This window comes from Notothenia rossii (genome assembly GCF_949606895.1).
Source record: "Notothenia rossii genome assembly, contig: scaffold_215, whole genome shotgun sequence".
NCBI classification, from domain to species: Eukaryota; Metazoa; Chordata; class Actinopteri; order Perciformes; family Nototheniidae; genus Notothenia; species Notothenia rossii.
Window position 1 is genome coordinate 20,831 of NW_027640043.1, and position 22,186 is coordinate 43,016.

Sequence of the window (22,186 nt, forward strand, 5' to 3'; positions counted from 1 at the left end):
CAAGAGACAGTACCAGGTACAAGAGACAGTACCAGGTACAAGAGACAGGACCAGGTACAAGAGACAGTACCAGGTACAAGAGACAGTACCAGGTACAAGAGACACTACCAGATACAAGAGACAGTACCAGGTACAAGATACAGGACCAGGTACCACATACAGTAACAGGTACAAGAGACAGTACCAGGTACCAAAGACAGTAATAGGTACAAGAGACAGTACCAGGTACAAGAGACACTACCAGATACAAGAGACAGGACCAGGTACCAAAGACAGTAACAGGTACAAGAGACAGTAACAGGTACAAGAGACAGTACCAGGTACAAGAGACACTACCAGATAAAAGATACAGGACCAGGTACAAAAAACAGTACCAGGTACAAGACACAGGACCAGGTACAAGAGACACTACCAGATACAAGAGACAATACCAAGTAAAAGAGACAGGACCAGGTATCACAGACAGTAACAGGTACCACAGACAGTACCAGGTACCACAGACAGTACCAGGTACAAGAGACAGGACCAGGTATCACAGACAGTACCAGGTACAAGAGACAGGACCAGGTATCACAGACAGTACCAGGTACCACAGACAGTAACAGGTACAAGAGTCAGTACCAGGTACCACAGACAGTACCAGGTACAAGAGACAGGACCAGGTATCACAGACAGTACCAAGTACAAGAGACACTACCAGATACAAAAGACAGTACCAGGTACAAGATACAGGACCAGGTAACACATACAGTAACAGGTACAAAAAACAGTACAAGGTACAAGAGACGGGTACCACAGACAGTAACAGGTAGAAGAGACAGGACCAGGTATCACAGACAGTACCAGGTACAAGATACAGTACAAGGTAGAAGAGACAGGACCAGGTACCACAGACAGTACCAGATACAAGATACAGTACCGGATACAAGAGACACTACCAGATACAAGAGACAGGACCAGATACCACAGACAGTACCAGATACAAGAGACAGTACCAGGTACCACAGACAGTACCAGATACAAGAGACAGTACCAGGTACAAGAGACAGTACCAGGTACCACAGACAGAACCAGATACAAGAGACAGTACCAGGTACCACAGACAGTACCAGGTACAAGAGACACTACCAGATACAAGAGACAGGACCAGGTACCACAGACACTACCAGTTACAAGAGACAATACCAGGTAAAAGAGACAGGACCAGGTACCACAGACAGTAACAGGTACCACAGACAGTACCAGGTACCACAGACAGTACCAGGTACAAGAGACAGGACCAGGTATCACAGACAGTACCAGGTACAAGAGACAGGACCAGGTATCACAGACAGTACCAGGTACCACAGACAGTAACAGGTACAAGAGTCAGTACCAGGTACCACAGACAGTACCAGGTACAAGAGACAGGACCAGGTATCACAGACAGTACCAAGTACAAGAGACACTACCAGATACAAGAGACAGTACCAGGTACAAGATACAGGACCAGGTACCACATACAGTAACAGGTACAAAAAACAGTACAAGGTACAAGAGACGGGTACCACAGACAGTAACAGGTAGAAGAGACAGGACCAGGTATCACAGACAGTACCAGGTACAAGATACAGTACAAGGTAGAAGAGACAGGACCAGGTACCACAGACAGTACCAGATACAAGATACAGTACCGGATACAAGAGACACTACCAGATACAAGAGACAGGACCAGATACCACAGACAGTACCAGATACAAGAGACAGTACCAGGTACCACAGACAGTACCAGATACAAGAGACAGTACCAGGTACAAGAGACAGTACCAGGTACCACAGACAGAACCAGATACAAGAGACAGTACCAGGTACCACAGACAGTACCAGGTACAAGAGACACTACCAGATACAAGAGACAGGACCAGGTACCACAGACATTAACAGATACAAGATACAGTACCAGGTACAAGATACAGTACCAGGTAGAAGAGACAGGACCAGGTACCACAGACAGTACCAGATACAAGATACAGTACCAGGTACAAGATACAGTACAAGGTAGAAGAGACAGGACCAGGTACCACAGACAGTACCAGATACAAGATACAGTACCGGATACAAGAGACACTACCAGATACAAGAGACAGGACCAGATACCACAGAGAGTACCAGATACAAGAGACAGTACCAGGTACCACAGACAGTACCAGATACAAGAGACAGTACCAGGTAAGAGAGACAGTACCAGGTACCACAGACAGAACCAGATACAAGAGACAGTACCAGGTACCACAGACAGTAACAGGTACAAGAGACAGTACCAGGTACCACAGACAGTACCAGGTACAAGAGACAGGACCAGGTATCACAGACAGTACCAGGTACAAGAGACAGTACCAGGTACCACAGACAGTACCAGATACAAGATACAGTACCAGGTACAAGAAACAGGACCAGGTACAAGAGACACTACCAGATACAAGAGACAGTACCAGGTACAAGAGACAGGACCAGGTACCACAGACAGTACCAGATACAAGAGACAGTACCAGATACAAGAGACAGTACCAGGTACAAGAGACAGTACCAGGTACCACAGACAGTACCAGATACAAGAGACAGTACCAGATACAAGAGACAGGACCAGGTATCACAGACAGTAACAGGTACAAGAGTCAGTACCAGGTACCACAGACAGTACCAGGTACAAGAGACAGGACCAGGTATCACAGACAGTACCAAGTACAAGAGACACTACCAGATACAAGAGACAGTACCAGGTACAAGATACAGGACCAGGTACCACATACAGTAACAGGTACAAAAAACAGTACAAGGTACAAGAGACGGGTACCACAGACAGTAACAGGTAGAAGAGACAGGACCAGGTATCACAGACAGTACCAGGTACAAGATACAGTACAAGGTAGAAGAGACAGGACCAGGTACCACAGACAGTACCAGATACAAGATACAGTACCGGATACAAGAGACACTACCAGATACAAGAGACAGGACCAGATACCACAGACAGTACCAGATACAAGAGACAGTACCAGGTACCACAGACAGTACCAGATACAAGAGACAGTACCAGGTACAAGAGACAGTACCAGGTACCACAGACAGGACCAGATACAAGAGACAGTACCAGGTACCACAGACAGTACCAGGTACAAGAGACACTACCAGATACAAGAGACAGGACCAGGTACCACAGACACTACCAGTTACAAGAGACAATACCAGGTAAAAGAGACAGGACCAGGTACCACAGACAGTAACAGGTACAAGAGACAGTACCAGGTACCACAGACAGTACCAGGTACAAGAGACAGGACCAGGTATCACAGACAGTACCAGGTACAAGAGACAGGACCAGGTATCACAGACAGTACCAGGTACCACAGACAGTAACAGGTACAAGAGTCAGTACCAGGTACCACAGACAGTACCAGGTACAAGAGACAGGACCAGGTATCACAGACAGTACCAGATACAAGAGACAGTACCAGGTACAAGAGACAGTACCAGATACAAGAGACAGTACCAGGTACAAGAGACAGTACCAGGTACCACAGACAGTACCAGATACAAGAGACAGTGCCAGGTACAAGATGCACTACCAGGTATCACAGACAGTACCAGATACAAGAGACAGTACCAGGTACAAGAGACAGTACCAGGTACAAGAGACAGGACCAGGTACCACAGACAGTACCAGATACAAGAGACAGTACCAGGTACAAGAGACAGTACCAGGTACCACAGACAGTAACAGGTACAAGAGTCAGTACCAGGTACCACAGACAGTACCAGGTACAAGAGACAGGACCAGGTATCACAGACAGTACCAAGTACAAGAGACACTACCAGATACAAGAGACAGTACCAGGTACAAGATACAGGACCAGGTACCACATACAGTAACAGGTACAAAAAACAGTACAAGGTACAAGAGACGGGTACCACAGACAGTAACAGGTAGAAGAGACAGGACCAGGTATCACAGACAGTACCAGGTACAAGATACAGTACAAGGTAGAAGAGACAGGACCAGGTACCACAGACAGTACCAGATACAAGATACAGTACCGGATACAAGAGACACTACCAGATACAAGAGACAGGACCAGATACCACAGACAGTACCAGATACAAGAGACAGTACCAGGTACCACAGACAGTACCAGATACAAGAGACAGTACCAGGTACAAGAGACAGTACCAGGTACCACAGACAGAACCAGATACAAGAGACAGTACCAGGTACCACAGACAGTACCAGGTACAAGAGACACTACCAGATACAAGAGACAGGACCAGGTACCACAGACATTAACAGATACAAGATACAGTACCAGGTACAAGATACAGTACCAGGTAGAAGAGACAGGACCAGGTACCACAGACAGTACCAGATACAAGATACAGTACCAGGTACAAGATACAGTACAAGGTAGAAGAGACAGGACCAGGTACCACAGACAGTACCAGATACAAGATACAGTACCGGATACAAGAGACACTACCAGATACAAGAGACAGGACCAGATACCACAGAGAGTACCAGATACAAGAGACAGTACCAGGTACCACAGACAGTACCAGATACAAGAGACAGTACCAGGTAAGAGAGACAGTACCAGGTACCACAGACAGAACCAGATACAAGAGACAGTACCAGGTACCACAGACAGTAACAGGTACAAGAGACAGTACCAGGTACCACAGACAGTACCAGGTACAAGAGACAGGACCAGGTATCACAGACAGTACCAGGTACAAGAGACAGTACCAGGTACCACAGACAGTACCAGATACAAGATACAGTACCAGGTACAAGAAACAGGACCAGGTACAAGAGACACTACCAGATACAAGAGACAGTACCAGGTACAAGAGACAGGACCAGGTACCACAGACAGTACCAGATACAAGAGACAGTACCAGATACAAGAGACAGTACCAGGTACAAGAGACAGTACCAGGTACCACAGACAGTACCAGATACAAGAGACAGTACCAGATACAAGAGACAGGACCAGGTATCACAGACAGTAACAGGTACAAGAGTCAGTACCAGGTACCACAGACAGTACCAGGTACAAGAGACAGGACCAGGTATCACAGACAGTACCAAGTACAAGAGACACTACCAGATACAAGAGACAGTACCAGGTACAAGATACAGGACCAGGTACCACATACAGTAACAGGTACAAAAAACAGTACAAGGTACAAGAGACGGGTACCACAGACAGTAACAGGTAGAAGAGACAGGACCAGGTATCACAGACAGTACCAGGTACAAGATACAGTACAAGGTAGAAGAGACAGGACCAGGTACCACAGACAGTACCAGATACAAGATACAGTACCGGATACAAGAGACACTACCAGATACAAGAGACAGGACCAGATACCACAGACAGTACCAGATACAAGAGACAGTACCAGGTACCACAGACAGTACCAGATACAAGAGACAGTACCAGGTACAAGAGACAGTACCAGGTACCACAGACAGGACCAGATACAAGAGACAGTACCAGGTACCACAGACAGTACCAGGTACAAGAGACACTACCAGATACAAGAGACAGGACCAGGTACCACAGACACTACCAGTTACAAGAGACAATACCAGGTAAAAGAGACAGGACCAGGTACCACAGACAGTAACAGGTACAAGAGACAGTACCAGGTACCACAGACAGTACCAGGTACAAGAGACAGGACCAGGTATCACAGACAGTACCAGGTACAAGAGACAGGACCAGGTATCACAGACAGTACCAGGTACCACAGACAGTAACAGGTACAAGAGTCAGTACCAGGTACCACAGACAGTACCAGGTACAAGAGACAGGACCAGGTATCACAGACAGTACCAGGTACAAGAGACAGTACCAGGTACAAGAGACAGTACCAGATACAAGAGACAGTACCAGGTACAAGAGACAGTACCAGGTACCACAGACAGTACCAGATACAAGAGACAGTGCCAGGTACAAGATGCACTACCAGGTACCACAGACAGTACCAGATACAAGAGACAGTACCAGGTACAAGAGACAGTACCAGGTACAAGAGACAGGACCAGGTACCACAGACAGTACCAGATACAAGAGACAGTACCAGGTACAAGAGACAGTACCAGGTACCACAGACAGAACCAGATACAAGAGACAGTACCAGGTACCACAGACAGTAACAGGTACAAGAGACAGTACCAGGTACCACAGACAGTACCAGGTACAAGAGACAGGACCAGGTATCACAGACAGTACCAGGTACAAGAGACAGTACCAGGTACCACAGACAGTACCGGATACAAGATACAGTACCAGGTACAAGAGACAGGACCAAGTACAAGAGACACTACCAGATACAAGAGACAGTACCAGGTACAAGAGACAGGACCAGGTACCACAGACAGTACCAGATACAAGAGACAGTACCAGGTACAATAGACAGTACCAGGTACCACAGACAGTACCAGATACAAGAGACAGTACCAGGTACAAGATGCACTACAAGGTACCACAGACAGTACCAGGTACAAGAGACAGTACCAGGTACAAGAGACAGTACCAGGTACCACAGACAGTACCAGATACAAGAGACAGTACCAGATACAAGAGACAGTACCAGATACAAGAGACAGGACCAGGTACCACCAGGTACCACATACAGTACCAGATACAAGATACAGTACCAGCTACCACAGACAGTACCATATACAAGATATAGTACCATGTACAAGAGACAGGACCAGGTACAAGAGACACTACCAGATACAAGAGACAGTACCAGGTACAAGAGACAGTACCAGGTACAAGAGACAGTACCAGGTACAAGAGACAGGACCAGGTACAAGAGACAGGACCAGGTACAAGAGACAGTACCAGGTACAAGAGACACTACCAGATACAAGAGACAGTACCAGGTACAAGATACAGGACCAGGTACCACATACAGTAACAGGTACAAGAGACAGTACCAGGTACCAAAGACAGTAATAGGTACAAGAGACAGTACCAGGTACAAGAGACACTACCAGATACAAGAGACAGGACCAGGTACCAAAGACAGTAATAGGTACAAGAGACAGTAACAGGTACAAGAGACACTACCAGGTACAAGAGACACTACCAGATAAAAGATACAGGACCAGGTACAAAAAACAGTACCAGGTACAAGACACAGGACCAGGTACAAGAGACACTACCAGATACAAGAGACAATATCAAGTAAAAGAGACAGGACCAGGTACCACAGACAGTAACAGGTACAAGAGACAGTACCAGGTACCACAGACAGTACCAGGTACAAGAGACAGGACCAGGTATCACAGACAGTACCAGGTACAAGAGACAGGACCAGGTATCACAGACAGTACCAGGTACCACAGACAGTAACAGGTACAAGAGTCAGTACCAGGTACCACAGACAGTACCAGGTACAAGAGACAGGACCAGGTATCACAGACAGTACCAAGTACAAGAGACACTACCAGATACAAGAGACAGTACCAGGTACAAGATACAGGACAAGGTACCACATACAGTAACAGGTACAAAAAACAGTACAAGGTACAAGAGACGGGTACCACAGACAGTAACAGGTAGAAGAGACAGGACCAGGTATCACAGACAGTACCAGGTACAAGATACAGTACAAGGTAGAAGAGACATGACCAGGTACCACAGACAGTACCAGATACAAGATACAGTACCGGATACAAGAGACACTACCAGATACAAGAGACAGGACCAGATACCACAGACAGTACCAGATACAAGAGACAGTACCAGGTACCACAGACAGTACCAGATACAAGAGACAGTACCAGGTACAAGAGACAGTACCAGGTACCACAGACAGAACCAGATACAAGAGACAGTACCAGGTACCACAGACAGTACCAGGTACAAGAGACACTACCAGATACAAGAGACAGGACCAGGTACCACAGACACTACCAGTTACAAGAGACAATACCAGGTAAAAGAGACAGGACCAGGTACCACAGACAGTAACAGGTACAAGTGACAGTACCAGGTACCACAGACAGTACCAGGTACAAGAGACAGGACCAGGTATCACAGACAGTACCAGGTACAAGAGACAGGACCAGGTATCACAGACAGTACCAGGTACCACAGACAGTAACAGGTACAAGAGTCAGTACCAGGTACCACAGACAGTACCAGGTACAAGAGACAGGACCAGGTATCACAGACAGTACCAAGTACAAGAGACACTACCAGATACAAGAGACAGTACCAGGTACAAGATACAGGACCAGGTACCACATACAGTAACAGGTACAAAAAACAGTACAAGGTACAAGAGACGGGTACCACAGACAGTAACAGGTAGAAGAGACAGGACCAGGTATCACAGACAGTACCAGGTACAAGATACAGTACAAGGTAGAAGAGACAGGACCAGGTACCACAGACAGTACCAGATACAAGATACAGTACCAGATACAAGAGACACTACCAGATACAAGAGACAGGACCAGATACCAAAGACAGTACCAGATACAAGAGACAGTACCAGGTACCACAGACAGTACCAGATACAAGAGATAGTACCAGGTACAAGAGACAGTACCAGGTACCACAGACAGAACCAGATACAAGAGACAGGACCAGATACCACAGACAGTACCAGGTACAAGAGACAGGACCAGGTATCACAGACAGTACCAGGTACCACAGACAGTAACAGGTACAAGAGTCAGTACCAGGTACCACAGACAGTACCAGGTACAAGAGACAGGACCAGGTATCACAGACAGTACCAAGTACAAGAGACACTACCAGATACAAGAGACAGTACCAGGTACAAGATACAGGACCAGGTACCACATACAGTAACAGGTACAAAAAACAGTACAAGGTACAAGAGACGGGTACCACAGACAGTAACAGGTAGAAGAGACAGGACCAGGTATCACAGACAGTACCAGGTACAAGATACAGTACAAGGTAGAAGAGACAGGACCAGGTACCACAGACAGTACCAGATACAAGATACAGTACCAGATACAAGAGACACTACCAGATACAAGAGACAGGACCAGATACCAAAGACAGTACCAGATACAAGAGACAGTACCAGGTACCACAGACAGTACCAGATACAAGAGATAGTACCAGGTACAAGAGACAGTACCAGGTACCACAGACAGAACCAGATACAAGAGACAGTACCAGGTACCACAGACAGTACCAGGTACAAGAGACACTACCAGATACAAGAGACAGGACCAGGTACCACAGACATTACCAGATACAAGATACAGTACCAGGTACAAGATACAGTACCAGGTAGAAGAGACAGGACCAGGTACCACAGACAGTACCAGATACAAGATACAGTACCAGGTACAAGATACAGTACAAGGTAGAAGAGACAGGACCAGGTACCACAGACAGTACCAGATACAAGATACAGTACCGGATACAAGAGACACTACCAGATACAAGAGACAGGACCAGATACCACAGAGAGTACCAGATACAAGAGACAGTACCAGGTACCACAGACAGTACCAGATACAAGAGACAGTACCAGGTAAGAGAGACAGTACCAGGTACCACAGACAGAACCAGATACAAGAGACAGTACCAGGTACCACAGACAGTAATCAATCAATCAATCAATGTTTATTTATATAGCCCAATATCACAAATGTTACATTTGTCTCAGTGGACTTCACAGTTTGTACAGAATATCAGTATGACAATACGACACCCTCTGTCCTTAGACCCTCACATCGTACAAGGAAAAACTTCCAGAGAAAACCCCACAGTTTAAAGGGAAAAATGGGAGAAACCTCAGGGAGAGCAACAGAGGAGGGATCCCTCTCCCAGGACGGACAGACGTGCAATAGATGCCGTGTGTAACAGGTACAAGAGACAGTACCAGGTACCACAGACTGTACCAGGTACAAGAGACAGGACCAGGTATCACAGACAGTACCAGGTACAAGAGACAGTACCAGGTACCACAGACAGTACCAGATACAAGATACAGTACCAGGTACAAGAAACAGGACCAGGTACAAGAGACACTACCAGATACAAGAGACAGTACCAGGTACAACAGACAGGACCAGGTACCACAGACAGTACCAGATACAAGAGACAGTACCAGATACAAGAGACAGTACCAGGTACAAGAGACAGTACCAGGTACCACAGACAGTACCAGATACAAGAGACAGGACCAGGTATCACAGACAGTACCAGGTACCACAGACAGTAACAGGTACAAGAGTCAGTACCAGGTACCACAGACAGTACCAGGTACAAGAGACAGGACCAGGTATCACAGACAGTACCAAGTACAAGAGACACTACCAGATACAAGAGACAGTACCAGGTACAAGATACAGGACCAGGTACCACATACAGTAACAGGTACAAAAAACAGTACAAGGTACAAGAGACGGGTACCACAGACAGTAACAGGTAGAAGAGACAGGACCAGGTATCACAGACAGTACCAGATACAAGAGACAGTACCAGGTACCACAGACAGTACCAGATACAAGAGACAGTACCAGGTACAAGAGACAGTACCAGGTACCACAGACAGAACCAGATACAAGAGACAGTACCAGGTACCACAGACAGTACCAGGTACAAGAGACACTACCAGATACAAGAGACAGGACCAGGTACCACAGACACTAGACACTACCAGTTACAAGAGACAATACCAGGTAAAAGAGACAGGACCAGGTACCACAGACAGTAACAGGTACAAGAGACAGTACCAGGTACCACAGACAGTACCAGGTACAAGAGACAGGACCAGGTATCACAGACAGTACCAGGTACAAGAGACAGGACCAGGTATCACAGACAGTACCAGGTACCACAGACAGTAACAGGTACAAGAGTCAGTACCAGGTACCACAGACAGTACCAGGTACAAGAGACAGGACCAGGTATCACAGACAGTACCAAGTACAAGAGACACTACCAGATACAAGAGACAGTACCAGGTACAAGATACAGGACCAGGTACCACATACAGTAACGGGTACAAAAAACAGTACAAGGTACAAGAGACGGGTACCACAGACAGTAACAGGTAGAAGAGACAGGACCAGGTATCACAGACAGTACCAGGTACAAGATACAGTACAAGGTAGAAGAGACAGGACCAGGTACCACAGACAGTACCAGATACAAGATACAGTACCGGATACAAGAGACACTACCATATACAAGAGACAGGACCAGATACCACAGACAGTACCAGATACAAGAGACAGTACCAGGTACAAGAGACAGGACCAAGTACAAGAGACACTACCAGATACAAGAGACAGTACCAGGTACAAGAGACAGGACCAGGTACCACAGACAGTACCAGATACAAGAGACAGTACCAGATACAAGAGACAGTACCAGGTACAAGAGACAGTACCAGGTACCACAGACAGTACCAGATACAAGAGACAGTGCCAGGTACAAGATGCACTACCAGGTACCACAGACAGTACCAGATACAAGAGACAGTACCAGGTACAAGAGACAGGACCAGGTACCACAGACAGTACCAGATACAAGAGACAGTACCAGGTACAAAAGACAGTACCAGGTACCACAGACAGAACCAGATACAAGAGACAGTACCAGGTACAAGAGACAGGACCAAGTACAAGAGACACTACCAGATACAAGAGACAGTACCAGGTACAAGAGACAGGACCAGGTACCACAGACAGTACCAGATACAAGATACAGTACCAGGTACAAGAGACAGGACCAAGTACAAGAGACACTACCAGATACAAGAGACAGTACCAGGTACAAGAGACAGGACCAGGTACCACAGACAGTACCAGATACAAGAGACAGTACCAGGTACAATAGACAGTACCAGGTACCACAGACAGTACCAGATACAAGAGACAGTACCAGGTACAAGATGCACTACAAGGTACCACAGACAGTACCAGGTACAAGAGACAGTACCAGGTACAAGAGACAGTACCAGATACAAGAGACAGTACCAGATACAAGAGACAGGACCAGGTACCACAGACAGTACCAGATACAAGAGACAGTACCAGGTACAAGATGCACTACCAGGTACAACAGACAGAACCAGATACAAGAGACAGTACCAGGTACCACAGACAGTAACAGGTACAAGAGACAGTACCAGGTACCACAGACAGTACCAGATACAAGATACAGTACCAGGTACAAGAGACAGGACCAGGTACAAGAGACACTACCAGATACAAGAGACAGTACCAGGTACAAAAGACAGGACCAGTTACCACAGACAGTACCATATACAAGAGACAGTACCAGGTACAAGAGACAGTACCAGGTACAAGAGACAGTACCAAGTACCACAGACAGTACCAGATAAAATATACAGTACCAGGTACAAGAGACACTACCAGATACAAGAGACAGTACCAGGTACAAGAGACACTACCATATAAAAGAGACAGTACCAGGTACACGAGACAGGACCAGGTACCACAGACAGTACCAGATACAAGAGACAGTACCAGGTACAAGAGACAGGACCAGGTACCACATACAGTACCAGATACAAGATACAGGACCAGGTATCACAGACAGTACCAAGTACAAGAGACACTACCAGATACAAGAGACAGTACCAGGTACAAGATACAGGACCAGGTACCACATACAGTAACAGGTACAAGAGACAGTACCAGGTACAAGAGACAGGACCAGGTACCAAAGACAGTAACACGTACAAGAGACAGGACCAGGTACCACATACAGTACCAGATACAAGATACAGTACCAGGTATCACAGACAGTACCATATACAAGATATAGTACCATGTACAAGAGACAGGACCAGGTACAAGAGACACTACCAGATACAAGAGACAGTACCAGGTACAAGAGACAGTACCAGGTACAAGAGACAGTACCAGGTACAAGAGACAGTACCAGGTACAAGAGACAGGACCAGGTACCAAAGACAGTAACAGGTACAAGAGACAGTACCAGGTACCAAAGACAGTAACAGGTACAAGAGACAGTACCAGGTACAAGAGACACTACCAGATACAAGAGACAGTACCAGGTACAAGATACAGGACCAGGTACCACATACAGTAACAGGTACAAGAGACAGTACCAGGTACCAAAGACAGTAACAGGTACAAGAGACAGTACCAGGTACAAGAGACACTACCAGATACAAGAGACAGTACCAGGTACAAGAGACAGGACCAGGTACCAAAGACAGTAACAGGTACAAGAGACAGTAACAGGTACAAGAGACAGTACCAGGTACAAAAAACAGTACCAGGTACAAGAGACACTACCAGATACAAGATACAGGACCAGGTACAAAAAACAGTACCAGGTACAAGAGAAACTACCAGATACAAGATACAGGACCAGGTACAAGACACAGGACCAGGTACAAGAGACACTACCAGATACAAGAGACAATACCAGGTAAAAGAGACAGTACCAGATACAAGAGACACTACCAGATACAAGATACAGGACCAGGTACAAGACACAGTACCAGGTACAAGAGACACTACCAGATACAAGATACAGGACCAGGTACAAAAAACAGTACCAGGTACAAGAGACACTACCAGATACAAGATACAGGACCAGGTACAAGACACAGGACCAGGTAAAAGAGACAGGACCAGGTACCACAGACAGTAACAGGTACAAGAGACAGTACCAGGTACCACAGACAGTACCAGGTACAAGAGACAGGACCAGGTATCACAGACAGTACCAAGTACAAGAGACACTACCAGATACAAGAGACAGTACCAGGTACAAGATACAGGACCAGTTACCACAGACAGTAACAGGTAGAAGAGACAGTACCAGGTACCACAGACAGTAACAGGTACAAAAAACAGTACAAGGTACAAGAGACAGGACCAGGTACCACAGACAGTAACAGGTAGAAGAGACAGTACCAGGTACCACAGACAGTACCAGGTACAAGAGACAGGACCAGGTATCACAGACAGGACCAGGTACAAGAGACAGTACCAGGTACAAGAGACAGGACCAGGTATCACAGACAGTACCAGATACTACAGACAGTACCAGGTACAAGAGACACTACCAGATACTAGAGACAGGACCAGGTACCACAGATATTACCAGATAAAAGATACAGTACCAGGTACAAGATACAGTACCAGGTAGAAGAGACAGGACCAGATACCACAGACAGTACCAGATACAAGATACAGTACCAGGTACAAGATACAGTAACAGGTAGAAGAGACAGGACCAGGTACCACAGACAGTACCAGATACAAGATACAGTACCAGGTACAAGATACACTACCAGGTACCACAGACAGAACCAGATACAAGAGACAGTACCAGGTACCACAGACAGTAACAGGTACAAGAGACAGTACCAGGTAGAAGAGACAGGACCAGGTACCACAGACAGTACCAGATACAAGATACAGTACCAGCTACAAGATACACTACCAGGTACCACAGAAAGAACCAGATACAAGAGACAGTACCAGGTACCAGGTACCACAGACAGTAACAGGTACAAGAGACAATACCAGGTACCACAGACAGTACCAGGTACAATAGACAGGACCAGGTATCACAGACATTACCAGGTACAAGAGACATTACCAGGTACCACAGACAGTACCAGGTACCACAGACAGTACCAGGTACAAGAGACAGGACCAGGTATCACAGACAGTACCAGGTACAAGAGACATTACCAGGTATCACAGACAGTACCAGGTACCACAGACAGTACCAGGTACAAGAGACAGGACCAGGTATCACAGACAGTACCAGATACCACAGACAGTACCAGGTACAAGAGACACTACCAGATACAAGAGACAGGACCAGGTACCACAGACAGTACCAGATACAAGATACAGTACCAGGTACAAGAGACAGGACCAGGTATCACAGACAGTACCAGATACAAGATACAGTACCAGGTAGAAGAGACAGGGCCAGGTACCACAGACAGTACCAGATACAAGATACAGTTCCAGGTAGAAGAGACAGGACCAGGTATCACAGACAGTACCAGATACAAGATACAGTACCAGGTAGAAGAGACAGGACCAGGTACAGGATACAGGACCAGGTACCACAGACAGTACCAGATACAAGAGACAGTACCGGATACAAGAGACACTACCAGATACAAGAGACACTACCAGGTACCACAGACAGAACCAGATACAAGAGACACTACCAGGTACCACAGACATAACCAGGTACCACAGACAGAACCAGGTACCACAGACAGCTGGCTACTAATATAGTAGTTGACGTTGTAAATAAAGTTAAGGAGGTGTTTTTTTAAATTGTTGATTAAGTCGCTGATTTTATTTGTGTAGAAAATGAATGATGAGTCGATCATGCGGAGTCTCCTGGATTTCAAAACTCCGCTCCGCTCGATTGCACGGAGTTACATCCTGTCCTCACCTGAAAACTCTAACATTGGAATTCTGGAGGTACACCTGCACCCCTCTACCCGTCTGTCTGTCTGTCTGTCTGTCTGTCTGTCTGTCTGTCTGTCTGTCTGTCTGTCTGTCTGTCTGTCTGTCTGTCTGTCTGTCTGTCTGTCTGTCTGTCTGTCTGTCTGTCTGTCTGTCTGTCTGTCTGTCTGTCTGTCTGTCTGTCTGTCTGTCTGTCTGTCTGTCTGTCTGTCTGTCTGTCTGTCTGTCTGTCTGTCTGTCTGTCTGTCTGTCTGTCTGTCTGTCTGTCTGTCTGTCTGTCTGTCTGTCTGTCTGTCTGTCTGTCTGTCTGTCTGTCTGTCTGTCTGTCTGTCTGTCTGTCTGTCTGTCTGTCTGTCTGTCTGTCTGTCTGTCTGTCTGTCTGTCTGTCTGTCTGTCTGTCTGTCTGTCTGTCTGTCTGTCTGTCTGTCTGTCTGTCTGTCTGTCTGTCTGTCTGTCTGTCTGTCTGTCTGTCTGTCTGTCTGTCTGTCTGTCTGTCTGTCTGTCTGTCTGTCTGTCTGTCTGTCTGTCTGTCTGTCTGTCTGTCTGTCTGTCTGTCTGTCTGTCTGTCTGTCTGTCTGTCTGTCTGTCTGTCTGTCTGTCTGTCTGTCTGTCTGTCTGTCTGTCTGTCTGTCTGTCTGTCTGTCTGTCTGTCTGTCTGTCTGTCTGTCTGTCTGTCTGTCTGTCTGTCTGTCTGTCTGTCTGTCTGTCTGTCTGTCTGTCTGTCTGTCTGTCTGTCTGTCTGTCTGTCTGTCTGTCTGTCTGTCTGTCTGTCTGTCTGTCTGTCTGTCTGTCTGTCTGTCTGTCTGTCTGTCTGTCTGTCTGTCTGTCTGTCTGTCTGTCTGTCTGTCTGTCTGTCTGTCTGTCTGTCTGTCTGTCTGTCTGTCTGTCTGTCTGTCTGTCTGTCTGTCTGTCTGTCTGTCTGTCTGTCTGTCTGTCTGTCTGTCTGTCTGTCTGTCTGTCTGTCTGTCTGTCTGTCTGTCTGTCTGTCTGTCTGTCTGTCTGTCTGTCTGTCTGTCTGTCTGTCTGTCTGTCTGTCTGTCTGTCTGTCTGTCTGTCTGTCTGTCTGTCTGTCTGTCTGTCTGTCTGTCTGTCTGTCTGTCTGTCTGTCTGTCTGTCTGTCTGTCTGTCTGTCTGTCTGTCTGTCTGTCTGTCTGTCTGTCTGTCTGTCTGTCTGTCTGTCTGTCTGTCTGTCTGTCTGTCTGTCGGTTTGTCTGTGTCACTCTACCCATCTGTCTGTCTGTCTGTCTGTCTGTCTGTCTGTCTGTGTCACTCTGTCTGTCTGTCTGTCTGTGTCACTCTGTCTGTCTGTCTGTGTCACTCTACCCGTCTGTCTGTCTGTGTCACTCTACCCGTCTGTCTGTCTGTCTGTCTGTCTGTCTGTCTCACTCTTTCTATCTGTGCTCTGATTGGTTATGCTGGTTTTGACTCTGTGCCTTGTTACCAGGGTGACTTTGTTTGGCTGAAAAAGATTCCTGTTGGACATACATTGACATCCGTCAATAAAAGCACAGAGAGTCTGTTCAGTCAGGTACGACGCTAGGAAACTATACGCTTAATACATGAACTACACTGTAATTACATGAACTACATTGTCATTACATTATTATTCTGACGGTGTATATATATATGTTTATGTTCTGACCGTATACACATTATGATTTTGACGGTGTATATATATACGTTTATGTTCTGACCGTATACACATTAAGATTGTGACGTGTATATATATACGTTTATGTTCTGACCGTATACACATTAAGATTGTGACGTGTATATATTTTGTTGGGGCAGAATCTCTGCTCCGCGCCGTTCCTATATGAGCGGGTTCTCAAAAGAAGGAAAAATTCAAAGCAGCCAGGATAAGGGTTAAACAATAATCTGCTTTAATGGTGCAAACATACAAATACATCACCGAATCACGAAGCACTCTGCAGAGTAGTCCGGGCTCAGGTTTCTACCACCGTGTGAGACATGTCTCAGGAACGGCAAGTCAGAAACAAGAGCCCGGACTACTCTGCAGAGTGCTTCGTGATTCGGTGATGTATTTGTATGTTTGCACCATTAAAGCAGTTTATTGTTTAACCCTTATCCTGGCTGCTTTGAATTTTTCCTTCTTTTGAGAACCCGCTCATATAGGAACGGCGTGGAGCAGAGATTCTGCCCCAACAAAATACGTTTATGTTCTGACCGTATACACATTAAGATTGTGACGTGTGTGTGTATATATATATATATATATATATATATATATATATATATATATATATATATATATATATATATATATATATGTTTATGTTCTGACAGTATATACATTATGATTGTGACGGTGTGTATATATATATATATATATACATTTATGTTCTGACCGTATACACATTATGATTGTGATATGATTTTAGGGTTTAACCAGTCAGGTTTAACCCTAACCCTAACCCTAACATGTCACCCACTGACGCATTAAAAAATGTTTTAGGGTTTAACCCTAACCCTAACATGTCAGTGGGTTTTTCAGATTTGTGAACAATATTTGAGAGAAATGGTTATTTTGTGTATATAGAAAATGTTTTAGATCTTTGAGTTCATCTCATGAAAAATGGGAGCAAAAACAAAAGTGTTGCATTTATATTTTTGTTCAGTGTATATATGTTTATGTTCTGACAGTATATACATTATGATTTTGAGGGTGTATATGTTGACAGTCTGACGGTGTGTGTGTGTATTGGTACTCCCTCAAGCTGCGGGAGATGCGGCATGAGAACATAAACCTGTACGTGGGTCTGTTCGTGGACGTGGGGCTCTTCTCCCTGGTGGTGGAGCACTGTCCCCGGGGCAGCCTGTCCGACCTGCTGGCTGACGGAGACATCAGGCTGGACTGGATGTTCAAGTCCTCGCTGCTCATGGACCTGATTAAGGTTCTAATGATGATAATATTATCATCGTCCATCACACAGGAACTTGCTCTCCCTTTCAGAGTAAAGGTAAGATATTACTGCTGGAATTTTAATAAACAAACTTTCCTGTTACAGGGTATGAAGTACCTTCATCTCCGAGGTTTGAGTCACGGCCGTCTGAAGTCCACCAACTGTTTAGTGGACGGACGATTCGTCCTGAAAATCACAGACTACGGACTTCCCATGATCCTTCACTCTCAGGGACTCAGCCTTCAAGAAGACCCGCAAGGTGTGTTACTGCTAACCCTGACTGAGTATTACTGCTAACCTGTCTGTCTCTACCTGTCCGTCTCAACGGTCTCTCTCACCTGTCTGTATCTCACCTGTCTGTATCTACCTGTCGGTCTCACCTGTCTGTCTCACCTGTCTGTCTCTACCTGTCTGTCTCTACCTGTCTGTCTCACCTGTCTGTCTCTAACTGTCTGTCTCACCTGTCTGTCTCAACCTGTCGGTCTCACCTGTCTGTCTCACCTGTCTGTCTCACCTGTACGTCTCACCTGTGTGTCTCACCTGTCTGTCTCAAGTATCTGTCTCACCTGTGTTTCTCACCTGTCTGTCTCAACCTGTCGGTCTCACCTGTCCGTCTCTACCTGTCTGTCTCACCTGTGTGTCCTACCTGTGTGCCTCACCTGTCCGTCTCAATTGTCTGTCTCAAGTGTCTTTCTCACCTGTCTGTCTCAAACTGTCTGTCTCTCAGAGCTGCTGTGGACGGCCCCTGAGCTCCTGAGGAATCCGGTTAGAGGCGGTTCTTTCTCTGGAGACGTTTTCAGTTTCTCTATCATCATACAGGAAGTGATCTCACGCTCGCCGCCGTACGCCATGATGGACATGCCTCCAGAGGGTGAGACTATCACACCTGTCTGTCTCTCAGAGGCCCTGCAGCCTCCCTCTACCTGTCTGAGCGCCTGTGTTTTTCTCCACCTGTCTGTCTCTCAGAGATCCTTCAGCGTGTGAGGCAGCCCCCCCCCCTCTGCCGGCCCCAGGTGTCGGTGGACGAGGCTCCGACCGAGTGTCTCAGTCTGATGAACGAGTGCTGGAGCGAAGAGCCGGGCAAGAGGCCCACCTTTGACGAGATCTTCAAACAGGTGAGGCTCTGAGGTGTGCTGTGGCGTGTTCCGGACGCTTTGTAAACAGGAAGCGGTCTCTTATCAGGTGTTTTCTGTAGTTCCGGGGCATCAACAAGGGGAAGCGTGCGAACATCATCGACTCCATGCTGCGGATGCTGGAGCAGTACAGCTCCAACCTGGAGGATCTGATCAGGGAGCGCACCGATGAGCTGGAGGTGGAGCGCAGCAAGACGGACAAGCTGATTGGACAGCTGCTGCCAAAGTGAGCACTACAACTCCCATGATGCTCCTCCAGTGGAGAGCCACAGTTTAACTCATATTCATGTTTTTAATATTATAAATATCTGACTCTTGGTAAACGTGTCACAGGTCCGTGGCTCAATCTCTGAAGAAGGGGAAGCCGGTGCAGCCCGAGCATTACTCCGACTGCACGCTGTACTTCAGCGACATCGTGGGGTTTACTACCATCTCCGCTCTCAGTGAACCCATCGAGGTACTGAGTGTGTGTGCGTGTGTGGGTGTGTGTGTGTGTCAGTAAAACTAACACTGTGTGTGTGTAGGTGGTGGACCTGCTCAATGACCTCTACACGATGTTTGATGCCATCATTGGCTTGCATGATGTGTACAAGGTATGAAACAGTTTAAATTAATACATATTTTATTGCCAGCTCTTACAGTTAATCTGGAAACCTTAACGAGTTAACAAAAAGTGGAGGCGCGTGAATAAGTGCGGCTCTTCAGATTCATTTGAACGTTGTTAAACCTTCAGGAGCTACAGGTCAATGTGGAGCTAATGCTATCTCTCAATAAAGCACACTGGTCTGATCCTGCCGTACATCAGTACACACACTCCTGAGACCTGTAGTACACGTGTCCTCGCAGGTAGAGACCATCGGAGACGCCTACATGGTGGCTTCAGGCGTCCCCAACAGGAACGGGAATCTACACGCAGGCGAGGTGGCCAACATGTCTCTGGACATCCTGCACTCCATCGGAGCGTTCAAGATCAAACACATGCCGGAGATCAAGGTCAAGATCCGCATTGGACTGCACTCAGGTACACACACATATACACACACACACACACACACACACACACACACACACACACACACACACACACACACACACACACACACACACACACACACACACACACACACAGTGTTTGATGGTGACCCCCTCGTCAGTGTTTGATGGTGACCCTCTCCTCAGTGTCTGATGGTGACCCCCTCCTCAGTGTTTGATGGTGACCCTCTCCTCAGTGTTTGATGGTGACCCCCTCCTCAGTGTTTGATGGTTACCCTCTCCTCAGTGTTTGATGGTGTCCCTCTCCTCAGGTGCGCTTGTGGCAGGTGTGGTCGGCCTGACGATGCCCAGGTACTGTCTGTTTGGAGACACCGTTACCACAGCTTCAATAATGGAGTCGTCTGGGCTGCGTACGTACAGAACAGAAGCATCAGTGATTATTTAAAGAGATGTTCCTCTAACATGCAGTGTTTGGTGTCCAGCCTACAGGATCCACATCAGTCTGAGCACAGTGAAGGTCCTGACCAGCCTCAAAGTGGGATACCACATCGACACCAGGAAGGCTCAGGTACCCCCAACCTGCAGCACCTCCTCAATCACCTGCAGTGATGTCTGTGATGGCACTCATTGTGCTGACTCAGGTCAGGGTTTAGGACTCATTGTGCTGACTCAGGTCAGGGTTCAGGACTCATAATGCTGACTCAGGTCAGAGTTCAGGACTCATAATGCTGACTCAGGTAAGGGTTCAGGACTCATAATGCTGACTCAGGTCAGGGTTCAGGACTCATAATGCTGACTCAGGTCAGGGTTCAGGACTCATAATGCTGACTCAGGGTTCAGGACTCATAATGCTGACTCAGGGTTCAGGACTCATAATGCTGACTCAGGGTTTAGGACTCATAATGCTGACTCAGGGTTCAGGACTCATAATGCTGATTCATCTCAATCAATCAATCAATTAATCAATTAATCAATCAATTAATCAATCAATCAATGTTTATTCATATAGCCCAATATCACAAATGTTACATTTGTCTCAGTGGACTTCACAGTTTGTACAGAATATCAGTATGACAATACGACACCCTCTGTCCTTAGACCCTCACATCCACCCTAACCCTACAGACAGAAGGAAGAAGTAAGGTGTCCCCCGACAGCCTAAGCCTATAGCAGTTAAACTAACGTGCCTACGTACACTCACTCCCTTAGGATAGGTTAAGGGAAAAGGGTAGTAGGTAAGAAGTAGGGAACAGAGGTGGAGAGACACAACGTGTCTACGTACATGCACTCCCTTAGGATAGGGTGAGGGAAAAGAGTAGGAATTAAGAAGTATGCGCCACATCTATACCATGAGCGCATTGCTCCTAAAAAGTTTTTGTGCACTGACACCAATCAACAGTTGTGCGTAGACTCGGCAGGGATCAAGGCACGTATATGCCTCTCCCTGCTTCCACCGTCTACACACAACCAAATGACATACCATCAGTAAGGAAAAAGAGTAAGAACTAAAATGTATAGGTGAAGAGGCACAACTTGTCCATGTCAATGCACTCTTATTAGATTATTTTATCACTATAAGCTTTATCAAAAAGGAAGGTCTTAAGCGTACTCTTAAAAACGGCTAGGCTGTCTGCCGCCCGAAC

The 22,186-nt window shown here is 46.6% G+C and overlaps 1 protein-coding gene across 5 annotated transcripts in view; it reads left to right on the plus strand.

Annotated features, from left to right (window-relative positions):
• Nucleotides 1-22,186, plus strand: part of LOC307027144 (retinal guanylyl cyclase 2-like) — a 32,662-nt gene that overhangs the window by 9,763 nt on the left and 713 nt on the right. For 4 of the 5 annotated variants that reach the window (XM_079695334.1, XM_079695335.1, XM_079695338.1 and 1 more), the window contains exons 11-22: nt 15,392-15,508; nt 16,938-17,021; nt 18,232-18,408; nt 18,523-18,676; nt 19,145-19,288; nt 19,384-19,532; nt 19,613-19,776; nt 19,884-20,007; nt 20,075-20,143; nt 20,397-20,571; nt 20,855-20,953; nt 21,026-21,111. In XM_079695334.1, the coding sequence (XP_079551460.1) occupies nt 15,392-15,508; nt 16,938-17,021; nt 18,232-18,408; nt 18,523-18,676; nt 19,145-19,288; nt 19,384-19,532; nt 19,613-19,776; nt 19,884-20,007; nt 20,075-20,143; nt 20,397-20,571; nt 20,855-20,953; nt 21,026-21,111 (1,542 nt within the window). The remainder of the gene's footprint in view (nt 1-15,391; nt 15,509-16,937; nt 17,022-18,231; nt 18,409-18,522; nt 18,677-19,144; nt 19,289-19,383; nt 19,533-19,612; nt 19,777-19,883; nt 20,008-20,074; nt 20,144-20,396; nt 20,572-20,854; nt 20,954-21,025; nt 21,112-22,186) is intronic. The other variant, XM_079695337.1, reaches the window with a different exon arrangement.